The sequence below is a fragment of the Numenius arquata genome, chromosome 4 (assembly GCF_964106895.1).
Source record: "Numenius arquata chromosome 4, bNumArq3.hap1.1, whole genome shotgun sequence".
NCBI classification, from domain to species: Eukaryota; Metazoa; Chordata; class Aves; order Charadriiformes; family Scolopacidae; genus Numenius; species Numenius arquata.
Genome location: NC_133579.1, coordinates 72,289,105 through 72,307,887, shown reverse-complemented (window position 1 = coordinate 72,307,887; position 18,783 = coordinate 72,289,105). Strand labels below are relative to the sequence as shown.

Sequence of the window (18,783 nt, the reverse complement as noted above, 5' to 3'; positions counted from 1 at the left end):
CATCAATTCGCTAATTGTCGTGCACGATTTCCAGCACCATGAACATCTCTTGTCCGGTCACTTGTGTCTTTTTTTTTTTTTATCCCTGCAACGATACCTTGTAACTTTACGAGGGAGAAACATTTCCTTATAACCCAAAGTGAGGTTATTTGTATATATTAGGAATTTACATTCTGGAACTGCGCACATTTCTTAAGGCGCTGTCCTTGCCTCAGTGAAAAAAATAAAAATAACTTAGTACCTCTTGGTCTGACCTTTCCACTGTAAATACACTTTCTGAGTGCTTCAGCACCATTTTAAAGATGGGGAAACAGCAAATGAGGAAGTCAACAAGCTTGTCCAAGGGAACCAAACCAGAGCCTGTGTACCTTAAACCCTCATCTAGCTCCTCTTATGTGTAAACTACGTAGGCACTGACCCATTCATGATTTATTTGTACATATACCTACCGAGTGGAAGGTTGCTACCAAATCCGATTCTGTGTCTTTCTTCCCCATACTGACTATAGTTCCAGTGTGAATTTTGGAGGAAAAGTGAGCAGAATATTGACTAGGTGTTGGAACATGGAAAGAAATATAGGAAATCAAGGTTCTTTCTCATATGAGGACTTAAGCATGTCCTTGTTTTCCCTCTTCTTCTTTTGCAGCACTAAGAAAATGCAGTTAACAGTGCTTACCTTTTTGTAGCAGTCGAGCTCTTTTTCATGAAGTGTTCTCTGACATTTCCAGGCATTCAATTAACTTTAATTCTTTAAATGTCCAAATTCATTTGTTTGGTTTCCTGAAGTCCAAGAATGTAATACAGCAGCTTTGAGGCAGTGAGTGATTTTATGGGAATGGAGTGCCTATTTTAAGATACAATTTCTGAAAAAAAATATATATTTAAGTATTAAAAGATGATATTATTGATTTTCCTACTATATATTTATGGGTTTGTTTACAAATTCCATTAGAAGTACAAAGAGAAAAGGAACTGTGGAATTGCATTTTAAAAATACTCAGTGCTGGCCTCGCTTTCCTTGCCTTGAAGTCAGTGGAAGCTTTACTGGTGGCTCTTGGGGAGAGCAGAATTGGGTCAGCACTTTGTGCTTATGAAGATCATGTCCATGATCACGTAAAGATTTTATCAATTAAGTCAGTGGACAGTTTCCGTTGGGTTGCAGTTTATGTACGGTTGAACCCTACAACACCAACTAAAGATTTTGAGAAGCAGGATGATTATTTGACTCTTAATTTTTCTGTATTGTTTCAATGTATAGTTAGCTGCCTGGGCCTGACTTATCGAGCATCTACAACCACGTATGTGCTTGTAACAGTGAGGAGCAAGTTGATCATTTGGGCTGATGGCAACTGTTAGAATTGTTCTTGCTTGAATTTTCAGGATCAAGCCTTACTTTCTTAGAGCTCAGCTTTCTTAATATTAAAACCTTTTATTAGCCAGTTGCTGACTGCTGGGGCTGAAAGGGTCAGTCTGTACAAGCGACTATGGCATTAAACAAACAATACTCATTTCACATGGGAGATATTACCAAAGGAATTGAGCCATGTGCTTTTAAAGTAGCAGTCACTACATAACAAGAAAGTCCTTGTTGTTTGTTCATCTTCCAGGATCTTCTAGAAATAAAAGTGTTAATGTTTTGGGGGCAGCCATCAGAAGATTATTGCAGGGAAAAAAAAAAAAAAAAGGAGAAAAAAGAAAAAGATCATAGGCGGTTTAAGAAGTTTAATTTTTCAATTCTCCTGGCAGGGCTGAATTGAACAGGTATCAGAGAAACAGTGTGGATATCATTGGTATGAGAGTTATACCATCAATGCTTGCTCCAGCATTGAATAACGTACTGTTAAATGATTAAATATCGAGGTTTGAACTTTGGCACTTTCATAATATAACAAGATGGATGAAAAGGCAATAATAAATTAGGTTATGTTACAATATTTCATCACACTTCGTTGACAAGCTTTGTTCTGTGAGATAGATTATTGTTCCATCTGTAACCTCAGCTCAGTGTCATATTTACAATGTTATAGTTAAGGATCACTTGCTGTTTTCAATATAAATGTATTTTTCAACAGATTCATAAAAGAGCCATTTAAAAATTTATCAGGACAAAACTTGGCATTAAAATTTCCAGTCCTGGAGTTATAGTTTCCTTTAAAATCGGGAAATGCTTAAATCGCCATGATTTTTCTTTTTTTTTCTTTTTTTTTTTTTTTTTTAAGATAGGTTGTGCTTAGAAGAGGTTTTTGCCCGAGCACAGCTTAAAGCTATTTGGAAACCATTTATGACAGATCACATCTCTTAACACCAAACCAACCTCAAAATTTTCATCCGGGTTTGCCTGTGACACAGACCTTTGTGGCTGTCCTGAGCGGCTCTATGTCTGCTTCCCAAAAACTTTGCTGTTGAAGAGCTCTCGCTGACATGCCTGGGGGTCACAGCACGCCCCAGGGCCCGCTGTACTTTGCCCAGTTGCAAGAGATGCAAGAACAGGGACAACGTGCGTCGTATTGATGTTCTGGCCTGTCTTAGAGCAGCTCAAGGGCTCCAAAGCAAAGACGCCGAGGCAACTCTTAGGACCCTGAGGTAACTAATAGGCCGTAGTTGCCTTGAACAGCCGGGACCTCCACCCGCACCCCGTGCACCCAGGAGCCCCTTCTGAGCTCAGCCTGGGGCCTTCAGTCCCTGCCTGAGCTATGTTGTAGGTAGCGCCCATCTCTGGTCCTGTTTCTGGCTGAGCTCAGGACCTGCGCTGTAGGTAGCTGTTCTCCTGGATGGACCCCTCAGAGCTATAGTGGAGCTTGTCTCCTGTGCTGTCTTTTGCCCTATCTCCTTTTGCACTTCACTGACATCCCCCACGACCTGGTTTGTCACTCGGCCTTGTCTGAGACTGCTGATGGACCCCATTACCAGCACCTGGATCTGGTGGCATGGAGCGCATTGCCTGTGTTGGGTTTAACCTTGGCTCCTGACTTCTCTTCCCTTAGAGAGCAGCTGGCCCTTGCTGCTCCCCGCCACCCTGAGCTGGATCTCATTTCTTCCCATCCCCTCCCCTCCTTCAGTTCCTGGATTAACCACCCTTACGCGGTTACAAGTATAAATCCACGTAAGATGGTTTCGCGGTACTTTGGGCTGATCCCCTGCCTGGCTCTTCACTAGGTCTGCATGAATGATAAAACTGGGGGTGAAAAAAGGAGAACGGGAATTTGGAATTCAGTGTTCTTGTTTTGTTACGAATTTTGTGAACAGTTACAGGTCTATTATCATGGAAAATATAAGCCCATTAATATTTTTGTCAGTCTTCATTTTTTCAGAGGCTTAAAATCACCAACTATTTTAGTTTTTGGAATGTAGAGAATGCAAGGAAGTTGTATCTTCCCACCTGTGGTTTCCTTCTGCCTCATGCCACAGGAGCGGTTCAGCAATGTAGGTGGGAGGAAAGGTGCAAGGGATAGGATTTCCACTTGGATTTGGAGCATCTGATCTTCTTCATTGAAAAACTGGCTGATGCTTAGGTACGAGAAACAACCTACAGCATGTGGTGCGAGCCCCTCTGCCCCCGTTCTCTCTGCTGATGGGAAAAATGTGTGATCCTTTCAAGATGATACTAGGTAATGATCTGTGCGTGCGGATCATTTTGAAATACATATAACTCACTCCCTCATGCTTGCTGCATCAACTCTCAGATTCCCCTAATCCTCCTTCCCCTGTTTAAAAAAAAAAAATAAAAAAGGCTTGCGTGGGCTGAAAAGGGAATTGCACTTTGTTCGGTTTTTGTGGGGGCTAAAATCCAAACCTGCTGCTGGTCAGTCGTCTTGTGCAGAGCTCATCGGTTGCAGCTGGGAGCAACAACACAAAATGACACGCCGTTTTCGTGAGTAATAACTGAAATCTTACACACAGCTCACCTGTGGTTCAGCAGCGGTCGGAAAAAGCATTAAAAAAAAAAAAAGTAGCTTCACGTGTTTTGTGATTTGCCGTACGTCTGACGCTGCTGGCAGCCGCTGCACTGGTGTGACCACGTAAGTTTTTAAGACTCTGCAGACACCCCTGCAGCATTCATCAAAAAAAAGCGTCGTGAGTAATAGGAAAAAAATACACCTTCTTACCCTGAGACTGATCTCGCTGCCTGGGCGCGTGCGTGCCATTCTCCTGCTGAGTAGTTGAGGCTCTCCAGAGCGTTGGAGTCGGGACTGGGAGAAGTTGGCAGGCTGGAGATGGGTAGGGAGAGGGAAGACCTGGGTTAGGTATGGAAGCTGTGTGGCAGTCACGGTGTTTTGGCACCTTAGCGGTGAGGTGGAAGGCGGTCTGGAGAGAAGAGAGGAGACATCTTCGCAGCCGGCCCCATTCTCTGCTGCTTCTCTTTTACATCAGGGGTGTAAGTGTAATCAAAGTTACTGAGAAAATCATAAAATCAGCCTAATGTGCCAGGATAAAAATTGCAGTGATAAAACACAGCTATAGGATCTCTTTTACTCCCCAACCTGAAGACCTCCGATTTCAAGTTAGTATTGAAAGTATGATAGACTTTGTATTAAATTTGAGTTTAGTTTGCAGGATCTCTCTGAGTAGACACAAAGGGCCTGATTCAGAAAAGAGTGTGCATCTGCTCCTCTCCCTCTCTCTGAAGGAAGGCTTGGTGCTCCGAGTATGTCATTGAACAGGAAAACCCCTGTGTAGGAGAGGATGCAGGGCAAGTTCCGCCTTCCCATGATTGACAGGTTAGGCACGGAACATACATAAAAGCACCATAAATGAAAATGTCCCAGCCTTTTCTCATGCTGAAGCCTCATTGCGTCCCATGAAGTTGCCCAGAGAATGCGTCCCATTGCCCAGAGAAGCTGTGGCTGCCCCATCCCTGGAGGTGTTCAAGGCCAGGCTGGATGGGGCTTTGAGCAACCTGGTCTGGTGGGAGGTGTCCCTGCCCATGGCAGGGGGGTTGGAACTCGATGATCTTTAAGGTCCCTTCCAACCCTAACCATTCTATGATTCTAAGTAGCCTCAGGCTCAAGGCAGAACACCATTTTCCGAGGCTGCAGGCAAAGTACATAAACAAAATGAATTAAAGATAGTGGGGGTGGACTGTTCTTTATTGATACGCAAAGAGTTTGCAAAGCAACAGCTAATAGTGAGTGTGTTTGGCTGCACCCTTTCTAAAAGTCACATTTTAGTTCAAAGGAGGGAGTTAAACCATACTTTTGAAAAGATGTTCATAGTGAAGTTTAGAAGGGAAGGGAAGGGAAGGGAAGGGAAGGGAAGGGAAGGGAAGGGAAGGGAAGGGAAGGGAAGGGAAGGGAAGGGAAGGGAAGGGAAGGGAAGGGAAGGGAAGGGAAGGGAAGGGAAGGGAAAAATATGTGATGTTTATTGGAATAAATCGGGAGGGCTCAAACAGCGGGAGCTGAGACTAGGTGGAGGCAGGAGGGAAAATGGGACTGTAGGGAAAGGAAGGTCTGGAAACACAGAGGAGTGAGAAAAGTACAGGCTGGAAGTGAGCGGAGAAGTTAGCAGCGTGTTAAAATCAAATCTTGGAGAGAGTTTAGTAAACATTAGAGTCCAGAGCTGGGAATTTTATGTGGAATCTGATGACTCTTATTTCTGTCTCTAATAATACAGCTTATATGCCTGCAGTTGATTGATATCACCCAGGTTGGCGTCCTTTCCCTTGCATCCTTGGAAAACTGAGGAGCTCAGAGGAACGGAGAGAGGAAGAGGCAGGGCTGAGGAGGAGGAGAAGTGGTTGAGTCCCAGTGTCCTTGAATGGCTCCCATTGCATCTGGAGGGAGAAGCTGACATCCTGGCTCTTAATCTTGCTCCTCCGGCAGCGTTTGGCTGTTGGCCAGTTGGAGAGTGAATCACTGAGGCTGATACAGACTTTCAGCCTTCTTGCAAAAGCTTTTAAACAGTTTTCTGTTCGATATGCACCAGATGAGGCCAGGGCTCCTGCTTGCCTGCATGCTCTTCAGGTTTCCAACGCTTTCTGAGTTGAGATCGCATTAGAAAAATTTACTTGTAAAATGACATCCAAACTTAGTTTCTTTGTTACTCTTGTATTAAATTTTCTGTACTACTGTATTTTCCTCACTGCCAGGATGGGAAATTCACTCTTTAATATGATATCCAGCTGTGTTATTTTTGCTTCCTACATCACCATGAATTTTAAGGCTCGTGCCTTCCACGCTCAGCCTGACAGGGAACTTCGAGGCAGCAAATGCTTTATGACTGGTTGGGTTTCACAGTACCAACACGAGTAAAGCTGCCTTTCCACGGTAAAACAAAGGCGCTGCAAAACCACGCAGAGAAAAAGCGAGGAAAGGAGATGCCCGTTTTGCACAGTGGTGGAAAATGGCTTCTGGTTTCAGGTTCTCGGTGCATTTTAAATACGCTGAAGGGGTACCAGTGGAGTGGCTGGGCTTCGTGTGGGTCACTTCCTCGAGTGCCAAAGGAGGGATTGTGCTGCCGGTACCTGCCGCTAGCACACAACGGGTACGGCTCTCTAACAAACTTTGGAGCTGGGAGATAATTTCATACAAGAAGGATAAAGCGGCTTTACCTTGCAGAAAGCCATAGGAGGGCAAGAAACACACAAAAGCCAAACAGGGGAAGGGAAGGGGAAAGAGAGAGAAAAGCACAACAGGAAAAGATTTTTATTCCCCCGATTTTATGAGCCCTCGTGGATTTAGTGGCAGGGAAGCCGGCGTCGTGTTAGGAATGTGTAACTTTGATCTTTGTCCCACTCATACGCAAGCATTTCCAAGCTGATGGCAGAGCAAAATTGGCTCCTATGTAAAATTACATTCTGTTGGCCTTTTAGGTGATGACAACTATCTCCATTGATCATGGCATGTGTATGTTAAAGGGAAAAAATACATTTCTTGTTTTAATATTCTTTGTAAGCCAACAGCATCAAAGGAACAGGCTGCCCTCACTGCTCTCACAGCTGCTGTCTGTGTCTGTGCTGTATATATGCTAAATTAATTGGAAAAACAGGGACAAAAAGGCATTTAGTTCAGGTCAACCAGTTGGACTACAGCGAATGCATGACAGGCTTAATCATTGTCTTTTGCCAAAGAGCAGGTTGGCAAGGGCAGGCACTCCAACCCCTTCTGATGAAATTTGGACTTTTTCCAGTGCCTTTGGAGGTGGGGTGCTGTGAGAGGAGAGTCTCCATGCAGAGCCTGGACGCTGTCATATCGACAGGGTGGGATGATGGGGAGGGTTAAGGCAGGTTATTTATCTTCTGTCAGCTGCGAACTCAGCTTTCAGCCTTGGTTCATCGCAGCTTCATACACATAGCCTGAGAAGGCACCGCAGCAAGAATGAGGTAGTTAATTAATATGGTCTTGTTAAAGGCATCGGTCTCTGGTGCCATGCTAAAAGCAAACACATGCAGCAATCTTTCTTCCTTTGCCACCAGGTTTTCTCATCTTTCATGGGAAGGGACATCAACAAAAATATGGTCCAAAGGAGCCAGCTCTCTTAATGGCTTACAAAGATTGGTTCTTCTGAAATGAATTCTGTGTAAATGCGCAATCTTGCGTTTTCGGGAAGAGTAAGCTAGCAAGTGAAGAGGGTGGTTACAGTGTAGCTCTCAAAACTCTTTTTCCAATAGCCGTGCGGGTTTGAAGATCTAAACGATTCAGCATCTGAGTATGTCTTCCATATTGCAGCAGGAATTAATACATGGGATACAGGGTGCATATTTCACACTAATTAAAGTGATTTTCTGCTGAACCCCATGGGGAAAGGGTATTGAGGGATATAAAGATTAAACCAAATATAAACTCAGGTTAAAATTGGTCAGAGAAATGTTGCTAATAATGGGTACAGTGGAGAATTCATTTCCTATTCTTTTTCTTTCCAGGCAGTTGACTTTAGTGGAAGTTATTACATGGGCAACCCAGTTGTTATTATTCAAGAAATGAATGTGTTACCTTTACAGTATTTTTCTTTATCGTATAGATAACCTGGCTGGTTTTTGTTTGTTTTTCTCTCTTTTTTTCTTCCAGGCCTTCTGCCTTATCTAGTAGCCCGACATACTCAGAGCTTCCGTTCCTTAGAATTTCCCCGCACCGAAATCCTGCTGCGACCTCAGAGTCTCCCTTCAGCACCCCTCACCCATACATCAACCCCTACATGGACTACATCAGGTCCCTGCACAGCAGCCCATCCCTCTCCATGATCTCGGCAGCCCGCGGCCTCAGCCCAACAGACGGTGGGTTAAGACAGGCTTCCTGTTTTCTGTCATTGCAGCAACTTAAGTTATATTAATCTTGTCAACATTTTTTCCCCCCTTGTTCAAAGCAGCTTCAGCAGGTTTGTCAGACATATTCATTATGTCATAAATGTTTCAATACTTCATCAGCCGATCATGGCTCATTTGTACATCTCACAAACGTTGAAACTTCAGGGAGAAGGGGAAAAAAAAAAAAAAAAAAAAAGCCCTGCCTCATTCAAAATTTAAGCTGGAAGGGTGGTGTATGTCTCGTGACATCTTTTGTTTGTGGAGCTGACCCGGGGTGTGATTCTGATCTCCCAAGAAATACATTGTATTTGCACTGAATCGAGCCAGATTCTTGGTGAGTGTAGATCTGTGTATAACCGTGGAGTTCATCAGGCGCAAAAGGCTTGTTAATTAAAATCATAGTTTTCAATCATGTAAAGCATGCACTGACTTGTTACATTTAGTCAACAGTTCTGTTATTAAAGTTATGTAGAATTATTTCAGTTTAGCCTAGCCAATGATTTGGCCAAATGAAACCACATTGATGTAGAAGTGATGATCAGGACTAGCCCCTTTAGTTTAGATGGTGGGCAGTATACTTGAAGCATCGATGATTTAAGTCTGGGTGTGACCATGGCTATTACTTTCCAGGACTCCCGTGGTCATTCTTGTCATTACTCTGGCACATTTCCTATTCCTTTCAATGGGAATTTTGCCGAAGTGAGCAATGAATAGAGTTACTAAAAGGCTCAGTCTTGTTAGCAGTAGGTTTTTCAGTAGTTTAACGTTTCAGAATTGTAGTATTTGCTGAAGAGAGCTAAAACATAACATACTCTGAAGCAAATATGTGGTGAAGATATTTAAACTATTATTTTAACTATGGGAAAGGTCTTCTCAGTGGATGCAGAAACTTACCAGAGTTAAACTGCCGTTAGCTGAATTTGAAAAATGAGCTGTGCACCCTATCCAAACGGATAACTAATTAATCCTCGTTTATAAGAACATATACCTTTACAGTTAATCCATTAGTTATGGGCACATATTCTTATGAGAATAAATTTTAATGACCTATTGTCAGTCAAGGTATATGGCATGCACATAGGGCTTTCTTAGCAGCACTTTGGATGTTGTATGAATCCTTGCTAATTCTACCCTTTTTATTTTAGCCAAAGCGTAGAAAAAAAATATTTTGAAGGAACAATTTGATTGCTAAGAAATTAATGTTTTGACTCAAGGAGCTTTGGAGCTTTTCCTGTAGGATAAACATGATAGAGCTTTAATGTAACGGCACAAATTGGGAAAACTCTTGCAATGTGTATTTGGGCTTTTCACAAAAGCTAATATGCAGAACATTTTACTGTCTTATCTTCAGTAATCTTCAGATCACGTTCCAGCAGAATTTCATTTATGCTTAAGGTATGCTCCAGTTGCACATACAAAGAAAGGAGAGAACAAACCCACCTATCACACAACCATATGACACTAACCTGTATACGTCCTTGGTCTCAAGAATTTACGTGCGTAGATGTAGGCACATAGTGCTGTCTGAGATAATGCTGGGGTATCTGACCCGGCACTCAACTGACACTCCAGAATGGCAGAGATCTCCTAGAAGTGCTTTGCCGTATTCACCAGGCCAGTGGTAATCTCTCTGAAACTCTAGGACGTCTCAGGGTAGAAGCTGGTTCCAGATTCTGGCAGCTTAACTTCGGGCTGTACAGAGCAGAAAATCTGTCTGTGATCTTGGTGTGCTGTTCTCCCATTACAGTCCAGCGAGTTTTAGATAGCGCAGCCAGTGGAGCCTTAGAGAACTATTCAGGTCACCCAAATACAGACACCATGCACGTTACCAACTGAGTCTGGAGCTCTGCCGTAACTACAAAGGGGCTAAGATTCATCTGCCTGCAGCGTAGGTGTTTGGTGCCGGTTCAGATCTGTGAAATACCTGGCCTCAACACCAGCTGCCACCTCAGCAAGGCAGTTTTCTCCTCTAAGGCCTGTCTCATACCTGCCAGCCTCCTGTAGGAGCCTTGGATACCCACGGGCTCTCAGATGGCATGAGACACTCAGGTGTGGACAACACAGCCGAGTACGCTCTGTCTTACTTCTCAGCCCCTGAGCTTTGATCACTGACTGTATACACAGCATTAGCCTTTCATAAGTATCAGCTAAACTTACTGGCTTAAGCTTCTTTCTTTGGGTTTTAAACAAATACGTGTTACTTCATGTGTCCTCGAGGCTCACAGCTCATCTTTGATCAGTTACCGCAGCCCAGGTGTTGTGTAGCACCTCGTGAAAATACAGTTAACTTGATTGAGGCACTGGAGATATTTCAGTAAAACAACATGCTTCTTGAAAAGCTGTTAAATTTTTTTCTCTGGAATCCATAATTCGTTGTGTGATCAGTCAGGTATGCAATTAAATGCATTTTTTCAGGTTTAGGTTCCTGGGGTCAGATAGTCCAAGTCATGATTTGGGCATTACTAGAATGCAAATGAAAAAAACCCTGTGCTTCAAAGTGGTACATGCACGTAAGGTACTAATAACATAATGGACACCGTGGCTTAAGTTGTATAGCATTTGAACTATGAAAACTCAGAAGATGTTATGGTTCTTCTGAAAGTCATAGCAAGATTTCTCTTGCTACCTTAATTGCTTTAGGCCAGTTAAATAATTAGGTCAGTATACCCTTGGGCTCAGTCTGTGGGCTCACAGACCTGGGGATGGCCAGGAGCCAAAACAATCTGGAACATAAGTCTGGAACATGAGTCCTCAACATAGAAGGTACATGGACCTGTTGGAACAGCAGAGGGCCACGAAGATATCAGAGGGATGGAGCGTGTCTCCTATGAAGACAGGCTGAGAGCTGGGGTTGTTCAGCCTGGAGAAGAGAAGGCTCTGGGGAGACCTTATAGCAGCCTTCCGATATCTGAAGGTGGCTACAGGAGAGATGGGGAGGGACTCTTTGTCAGGGAATGTTGTGACAGGACAAGGGGTAATGGTTTTAAATTGGAAGAGGGGAGATTTAGATTAGATACCAGGAAGAAATTCTTTGCTGTGAGGGTGGTGAGACACTGGAACAGGTTGCCCAGAGAAGCTGTGGATACCCCATCCCTGGAGGTGTTCAAGACCAGGCTGGATGGGGCTTTGAGCAACCTGGTCTGGTGGAAGGTGTCCCTGCCCATGGCAGGGGGGTTGGAACTCGATGATCTTTAAGGTCCCTTCCAACTCTATCCATTCTGTGATTCTATAACAAAGAGCGGTTTCGTGTTCGCTACAAGTCTTGCCGGCTGTAATTAGTGACTGCCGCAGCAGCAGTAATGTTAGAGCGTCTTCTGTCTTGTCACTTCACCTTACCCAGCAGAATCGGTGGCCAAGGACTCCTCTGAGCAACACAGAGGGTTCGGGGCAGGAGTAAGGACTGAGTCGTCGGTGTGTGCGGAGCAGAGTGCTCAGGCAGAGCTCAGCAGTGCTCACGATGCAGAAGTAAATGCCTCCCCTTGTAAAAAAGCAGGGGCAAAGCTGAAGCTACCCAGGAATAAACAGGAGAAAATTCAGGGCTGCGGACCTTGCCGTTTACCCTTCATTTACCCTCCATGCAATACATCATTTAGTAGGCTAATTTTTTATGTTTGAAGAAGGTTAGTAAGGAATGATCTTTAAAGAGCACCAGAGCATTTCTCGGCATATGGAACATTTAGTAATGCAATTATGTGCTCACTGTGTTTTCTGCAGCAGTTCATTTTAAAGTTTGCAGCCAATGTTATTGTTAGTTAACCCAGACACTTATGTCAGAAAGCTCAGGAAGTATTTTAAGTGTGTCTGGAAAGATATGATGGTTGCCTACTACTGTAAAACTTTTAAAATCAGTGATTCAGTGTGAGTTATTCCTCTTAAAATTTAGCCTGAATAGTTTTCTTGCCATTTCACAGAAAGTGGTGGTGGCTGAAGTAAATTATATTTAATTGAGGAATCAATTTGTAATTTGGAAAAAATACCAACAACCTTTAATTTATCTCAGCACATTTTTTATGCCATTCCTGTTCCTGTTTGATGTACTTTTATTTTCTTGAACCTTACTTGAAATTGGTCGTATTTAACATTATAACATCAAAAGCACATTCTTCCATTTTACTTGGTAAAAATAAACTTTAGAAAAAATACACTTTAGAAATCTGTTGCTGAATAAACTTTTCTCCAAACTCCAGTGCCGTGTTTACCTCCTTGTAGTGTAAATGTTGATTCTTTGCTTCTAAGGTTTGCGTTTAGGATCTGATTCTCTAATGTAAACTTAAATTTTCCTTTTGGTAATACTGTGTAAATAACGATATTCAGAATAAGTTCGTAATTCAAAGAATTTCAGCTTAAAATTTTGTTTCCATTCAAGATTCAGTTGGTGGGATCAAAGAAAAATCTCATTAAAGAATATGAAAGAATATAAAGAAAACCATTGGGGTGTAACCTAAGAAACTTGAAGTGTTTTAAGCAAACTTACATACCGTCTTATGGTGAGCAGAGCATAAGGAAATTGTGTTTTGCAAGTGGGACAAGCAGAGAGCAGAGAGGAAGGCTGCTCAGGTCATATAGCAAGTCAGAATCAGGGTCAAGGAGATGGTGCCCAGCTTATTTTATGAATATGAAATGACCCTTAACTTATTGTAGCACCTGAAGCCTGCTAAGATGAGATGATATTAAAATTATGTGGATTTTTGTGTTTGTTCAGAGTTGCCCATTAGCTGATGGCATGCTCGAAAACTGCAGGGGAACAGAAAGCTCCTATAGTATTTTTACAGGAGGAAAAGGCTAAATAAGTCATTATCAGAGGACTGCATCACTCATAATCCCACTGTAGGTTGTAGAGCCTATCCCGTGTGTGGTTTTGACTCTGCAAACAGTCTCGTATGTCAAGTACACTTATATATGAACCTTGAAGGATGGGATGGCCACGTCCGTTGACTTCAGTCTGCCTTCCCAAAAAACTGCCCCTATGTTGTTCATGGACAACTAGTATTTGTCCTGAAAATATGCTTTGTCCTTGTTTACTCCTAAATTTATACACAAACTGCCACTCTGAGTGAAAATCTCCTGGTTCTCTAAGCAGAGACTCCAGAAACGAATGCTTATGGAAGTTCAGCCTCGTTGTTACCTAGAGACTGAGTCCTTTGGGCCAGGAATGAGGTAAATGGGAATAAAGCTCTAGGAAGGCTTTCCTGCTTTTTTATGTCACTAAATAAATCGTGCTAGTTTCCATTGCTGTTAGCCTGTCACTTTTTGAGTCACTTAATAATAAATATAAAAGTATGAGATCACTGAGCTCATTAATATTTTATGCCTTGCTGTTTTTTGAATGGTGTCTTTGCAGTATCATTGGTTGAAATATATTAACTGGTGGTGGCATACTGCAGAGGTTGCATTACATTAAAAAATAAACAAGCCATTTTAATAGCCAGAGGAACCAGCGACATGATAAAACTTTCCCTCTCCTTGATCTTACGTCATTAACGGCGCTTTTTATGTTGTGGTTTTTTTTAGCTCCACACGCTGGCGTCAGTCCAGCTGAATATTATCATCAGATGGCTCTCTTGGCCGGCCAGCGCAGCCCCTACGCAGACATCATCCCTTCAGCTGCCACTGCAGGAGCTGGTGCTCTTCATATGGAGTATCTTCACGCCATGGATAGTAAGTGACATTTTCTAGAAATATAGACAGTCCTATAAAAGGAACCACGTGGGTTTTTCCTGCTCTGACCCAAAAGGCCATCCGTGCAGATAGGGAAGTAGAAGTCAACGTAAGCCTCCTCGTGAGGTTGGGGGACCAAAGCATTGATGGCCAGATGTACAAGGGTTATGTCAAGTCTGAGAGTAAACTCTGAAAGTAAGTAGGGAGAGGAACAGGACTGCTTCTGAAAAACAGGTTATAAAATTTGTTTCCGGCAGGGCTTGAGTGCTTTTGAAAATGTCCTATTCTATTCACAATTCCCTTTCATCGTTAGGGTGAGTATTTCCCTGATGAGCTCTTTGTTAATGAAAGGTTTACGCCTGTTTTTCCGTTAGGAGAGCATGCTCCCCTCCTTTTTAGAGAGCGGTAGCCTTGCGTACAAGTTCTGTATCAGATTGATAGACTTTGAGACCGTTTAAGGCCAGGCTGGATGGGGCTTTGAGCAACCTGATCTGGTGGGAGGTGTCCCTGCCCAGGGCAGGGGGGTTGGAACTGGATGGTCTTTAAGGTCCCTTCCAACTCTAACCATTCTATGATTCTATGATTCTAAAGTGAAGCAGTTTGCTGAATTCTCAAGGATCCTGATTTAGTTTTCCTTAATATTAAGGGCCTTCTTGACCTACTTCAGCATCTTTCATACCTCTAATCTGTCTCCCTTTCTCTGGTGGAGGAAGAAAAGAGAGCACCCCATTCCAGACTGCTCACTACTGCTGCTTTTGATCAGCCAGAAAGGATTATGCAGAGTATCCCCCCTCTAGTCATAAGATGCTTACATGCTTTTTGGGATGCACTTGGTTCCTTCTAACAAGCAAAATAAAAGGCGGTGACAAGGAAAGGTGGTGACTGTTGACTCTTGCTTGGTAGTACAGAGCAATACAATAGCATTAGACCACCTTGTTGTCCCCCAGCTTTTAAAAATCTTTGTTAGCATGCAGTTTCTTCTTCCTTGCTGTTGGCTGCGTGCCATAGCTGCTGATCTCAAGGAGTGTGGGAGTTGGGAGGTTCCCTTCTGGAACGCGTGGGAATATAGATAGCTACCCCTGCAGAGCACATGCCTGGGAGCGTGAAGTAGTTGACTGACCAACAATTTTTACAAGAATAGGGCAAGACAGTTGTGAAACTGGGCGGGGAAACTGTTTTCAGTCTGTTACTTCGATAGGGAAAGTTTTTTAAGTCAGTTCCTGTTATCAGTCTCGCTGCCCTGGTAGCGTGCATAGTGATTTCACAGTGGTGTAACATACCTTGAACCCACTTCAGGAGCATAATAAACCCACACAAGTTGTCTGGGCTTAAACCAGAAATCAATGTGTAAGCTTCAGTGCTTGAGAGCTTAAGAATATGATGCTCCTGATTTGGATTTTGAGAGGAATAGAGAGAGAAGAATTACACTGCTAATGCTTTTGATGCATATTAATAATATTTTGCAGAATGGACACTCTGTTATGCGTAGTTTAGGTAATGTAAATCTCCTGCTGTGTTCCAGCTGCAAGGACAAATCCCCAGCTTGTATGAATGGACATGACTTCATTGAAGCAAAGGCATCATAGAATCACAGAACAGTTTGGATTGTAAGGGACCTATGAAGTCATTTAGTTCAACCCCCCCCTGCAATGACCAGGGGTATTTCATAGTTTCAATGGTTTTGGTTCCTATTGGGAGAGAGTTTCGGAATGCACGTAGGTAGCAGTAAGAAACCACGTATTTGGACGCAGACTTGGTTGAATGGATCTATTCAGTCTGTAGGAAGATAGATATCCAGATGTATTCCAGAAAACTTAAGAAAAACAGGAGACATTGCAGTACTCATACAAATAATGGCATTTGCACAAAGGACTTTCATGTGTTAGTAGAGGTTGTGCATGCTGTAATCTACATAGAATTACAGCTTTTGCATCCGAAGAATGTTATCACTTCTTACTTAAGCGAAAATGTTTTGACCTTTGCCCATAACTTCAGCCCATTCATAAAAAGTACCTAAACGCTATTTCTAATAAGGATATTTGCTGTCACCAGCTTTCGCTACGATATGTTTGAAATGCGCTCTTTAATTTGGTTTGTGTTTGTTTTTAAAAATTAAGATCACACATTTGAGATTCATTATAGCAGCAACTTTTCAATTAGGGATTATTTCAGAGTTAAAGACAAAAAATGTGTAGCACTATTATGCAAATGGGTTATTTTTAAACAGTAAATAGAGAATTAAAATAAGAGTGAATCCCAGTAAGGTCACTCAGCTCACCTTCTGTATTTGATGAGAATGTGTTTAGTCAGGCAATAGCTGCTTTTATCTAAATAGAGTATGAAGTTACCCTTTTACTTTGTAAAAACTAATTAAAACTATCTTAACTTGCATGGGTATACAGTAAATTAATTGTCATTAAGTAGGAATCTGAATGTCCTATCATTCATCATGCTAAAGAAAACCCCTTTCTTCTTTGTCAGAATTTTAGATTAGAAACAAGAACAAAACAATTAGCAGGAAGCCGATATTAAGACTTGTTTTAAAAAAAAACAATAAGAATGCCCATGTTTGCATTTAATAACAAAGCGGAGTGATCAATGCAAAGCAATGCCATTTGTTTGGATCTTTCTTCTTACGGATTTGTATGGTGATCTTAAAAGTACTCTTTCGCCTTTGCCCGGTCTCATCAAAGGGAACAGAAGAGAGATTGGTAGTTTCCCTCATTATCTGCCGTCAAATTCTGAGCAAGTTGACTCAACTCACTCAAAGGCTGCTGCTCGTTTATTCCACACAACAACCAAATAGATACAAGCGAGACATTGTTCTTCTGTTGTGAAGCAAGTTTGTCTCCTAATTGTGTGTTTATAGAGCATCTAGCACAGTTAATTTGGCATCTCTACCCTCTCCTGTAGTACAAATAATAATTCCAACACCAGCATGCACTGGGCACAAAAGCATATTACATACAGTTTGTGCCGTTTGGGGCCTTTTGGTGTGCTCTGTGATCCTGGAAAACTGATTTCAAAATGGGGATGATATAAGTGGGAGAAGAGTTAATCAGAAAATTAAATCTTGCCTAAGGAGCAGTAGACTTCTTGAAGCTCTGAGCTTCGCTGTCCATGAACTGTCTAATATATTGTGGAAGAATAAGGCCAAGATTGGGTATGCTTGATTGTCATTTTTTCTCATACTGTCCTGTGTGGCATGAAAAGTGGACCAGAATTTTCTTTGCTGCTTTAAAGCTTTTCTACAGTTTTGGCGGGCAGAATCCCTGACCAAACCTTCCTGTCTTCTCGCTTGACCTCAAAGGGTCAGATGTGCTACCTTTAAGGATAACGTCAAAATAACTAGGAAGGGAGCAGTCGGGGAAGGTATTGACAGTAACAACAACTGAAATTCCTTGTCGTGGCTGTAAAGATACTGTATGCCAAAACTGTTTTCTAAGCACTTAAATAATTCAAAAAATCACAGCCTTTTGGGTTTGATACCTGCATTTTTCACTTGGGGAATATGTTTTACGCTGCTTTTAAATGGCATTCAGTAGAAGGCAAGCGTGTTCCCTGAGATTTCTAAATTCACCCTGAGAGTATTAATACCCTCACTCTGATTAACTTTTGCCTATGTTCAGTCAAAATGGGAAGTTTTTCTTTCTTAAAGGTATTCTGCATTGACCTAACCCCTTTTGGCATTAGAGATACTGAAAGCAACCCAATTGATGTAAAGAATTCGGCCAGCCTGAAGAGTTAAGCCAACTTGAGAAGCTTTGGACTAGGTTTGGTTTCTGATTTTCAGGCACATTTGGAGAATGAGGGTGGAGTAGAAAAGTCATTCCTTTTCCTCTCACACTGATGACAGACTTACCATTTTGAAAACTAAGACAAAATTTATGACAAACTTTCATGAAGTGAAAACAAAGTTTACACATCTGTGAGCAGAAACCAGAAGGAAAAGAAAGAAAAAAAGCTTCAATGTAAAAAAATATATTCGAACTTCCCATGTTCACAGCCTTCAACAAAAACTAGTGCCTGAGACAGATTCAAAGAAGTTTGATTTAAAGGGATGGAATAAAAAGGGTTTGATGAAGTTTGATTTAAAGGGATGGAATAAATGATACATGTCTGAAGATTGCCTTATAAATGATTAAGCAATGCTAAAAACTTCAACTCAGAAATCAAATTCATGGGCAAATTTGCTAGATGGCATATTCCATTTTTGAAATTTATGATGGAGATAGATATCTGTTATTTTAGAATTGATCTCCACCCCAGGAATAAGATCTTTTCTTCTGACATCTGCTGGGTTTTTTGTCGGCGCACTCAAGTCCTTACTATCAACTACTGATTATTTATTACTGTAAGGTCTACTCCAAAAAAAATGACATTCCTAAACAAATCTTCACTGTCATCTTCCATTTGCGTGCTTTGCCAAAGCGGATGGGTTTTTTTCAGCACTTGCACAGAGGTAAATGGATTTTTAGTGAGTCAGTGCTCCTACATTTTTTGGTTTTAAAGTATTATTAAGTAGGGAGTGTAATGCTTCGGTGGGAGAATACTGCGAGCAGATGAACATCTCAAATTGCTAGATAAATATTGAAGTGTTTGTTTTTAAAATAAATGCCTGGGCAAGGCTGAGAAGTTTGGTTTAGTATTCAGAGGCACTGACAAATTGTGACCTATTCCTTTTTATAGTAACATACTAACTAGGGCTGATGTTATGCTAAATGAATGGTTTAGCAAACGTCCTGCAGCGTAACGAGTGGTCAGCTCATGCTTAAGACTTTTTAGGCATGTGAAACCTAATTAAACCACAAAGATCTGAAAAAACAGTAATTCCATTTAATTGTATTTTCAATTTTGAAAGTCGTGGCCTCCCTTGAAGCGAATCC

At 41.9% G+C, this 18,783-nt stretch overlaps 1 protein-coding gene across 1 annotated transcript in view; it reads left to right on the top strand.

Moving 5' to 3' along the window:
* Window positions 1-18,783, top strand: part of GLI3 (GLI family zinc finger 3) — a 218,779-nt gene that overhangs the window by 137,885 nt on the left and 62,111 nt on the right. The window contains exons 5-6 of the mRNA XM_074146109.1: window positions 8,004-8,209; window positions 13,751-13,897. Coding sequence (XP_074002210.1) covers window positions 8,004-8,209; window positions 13,751-13,897 — 353 coding nt within the window. The remainder of the gene's footprint in view (window positions 1-8,003; window positions 8,210-13,750; window positions 13,898-18,783) is intronic.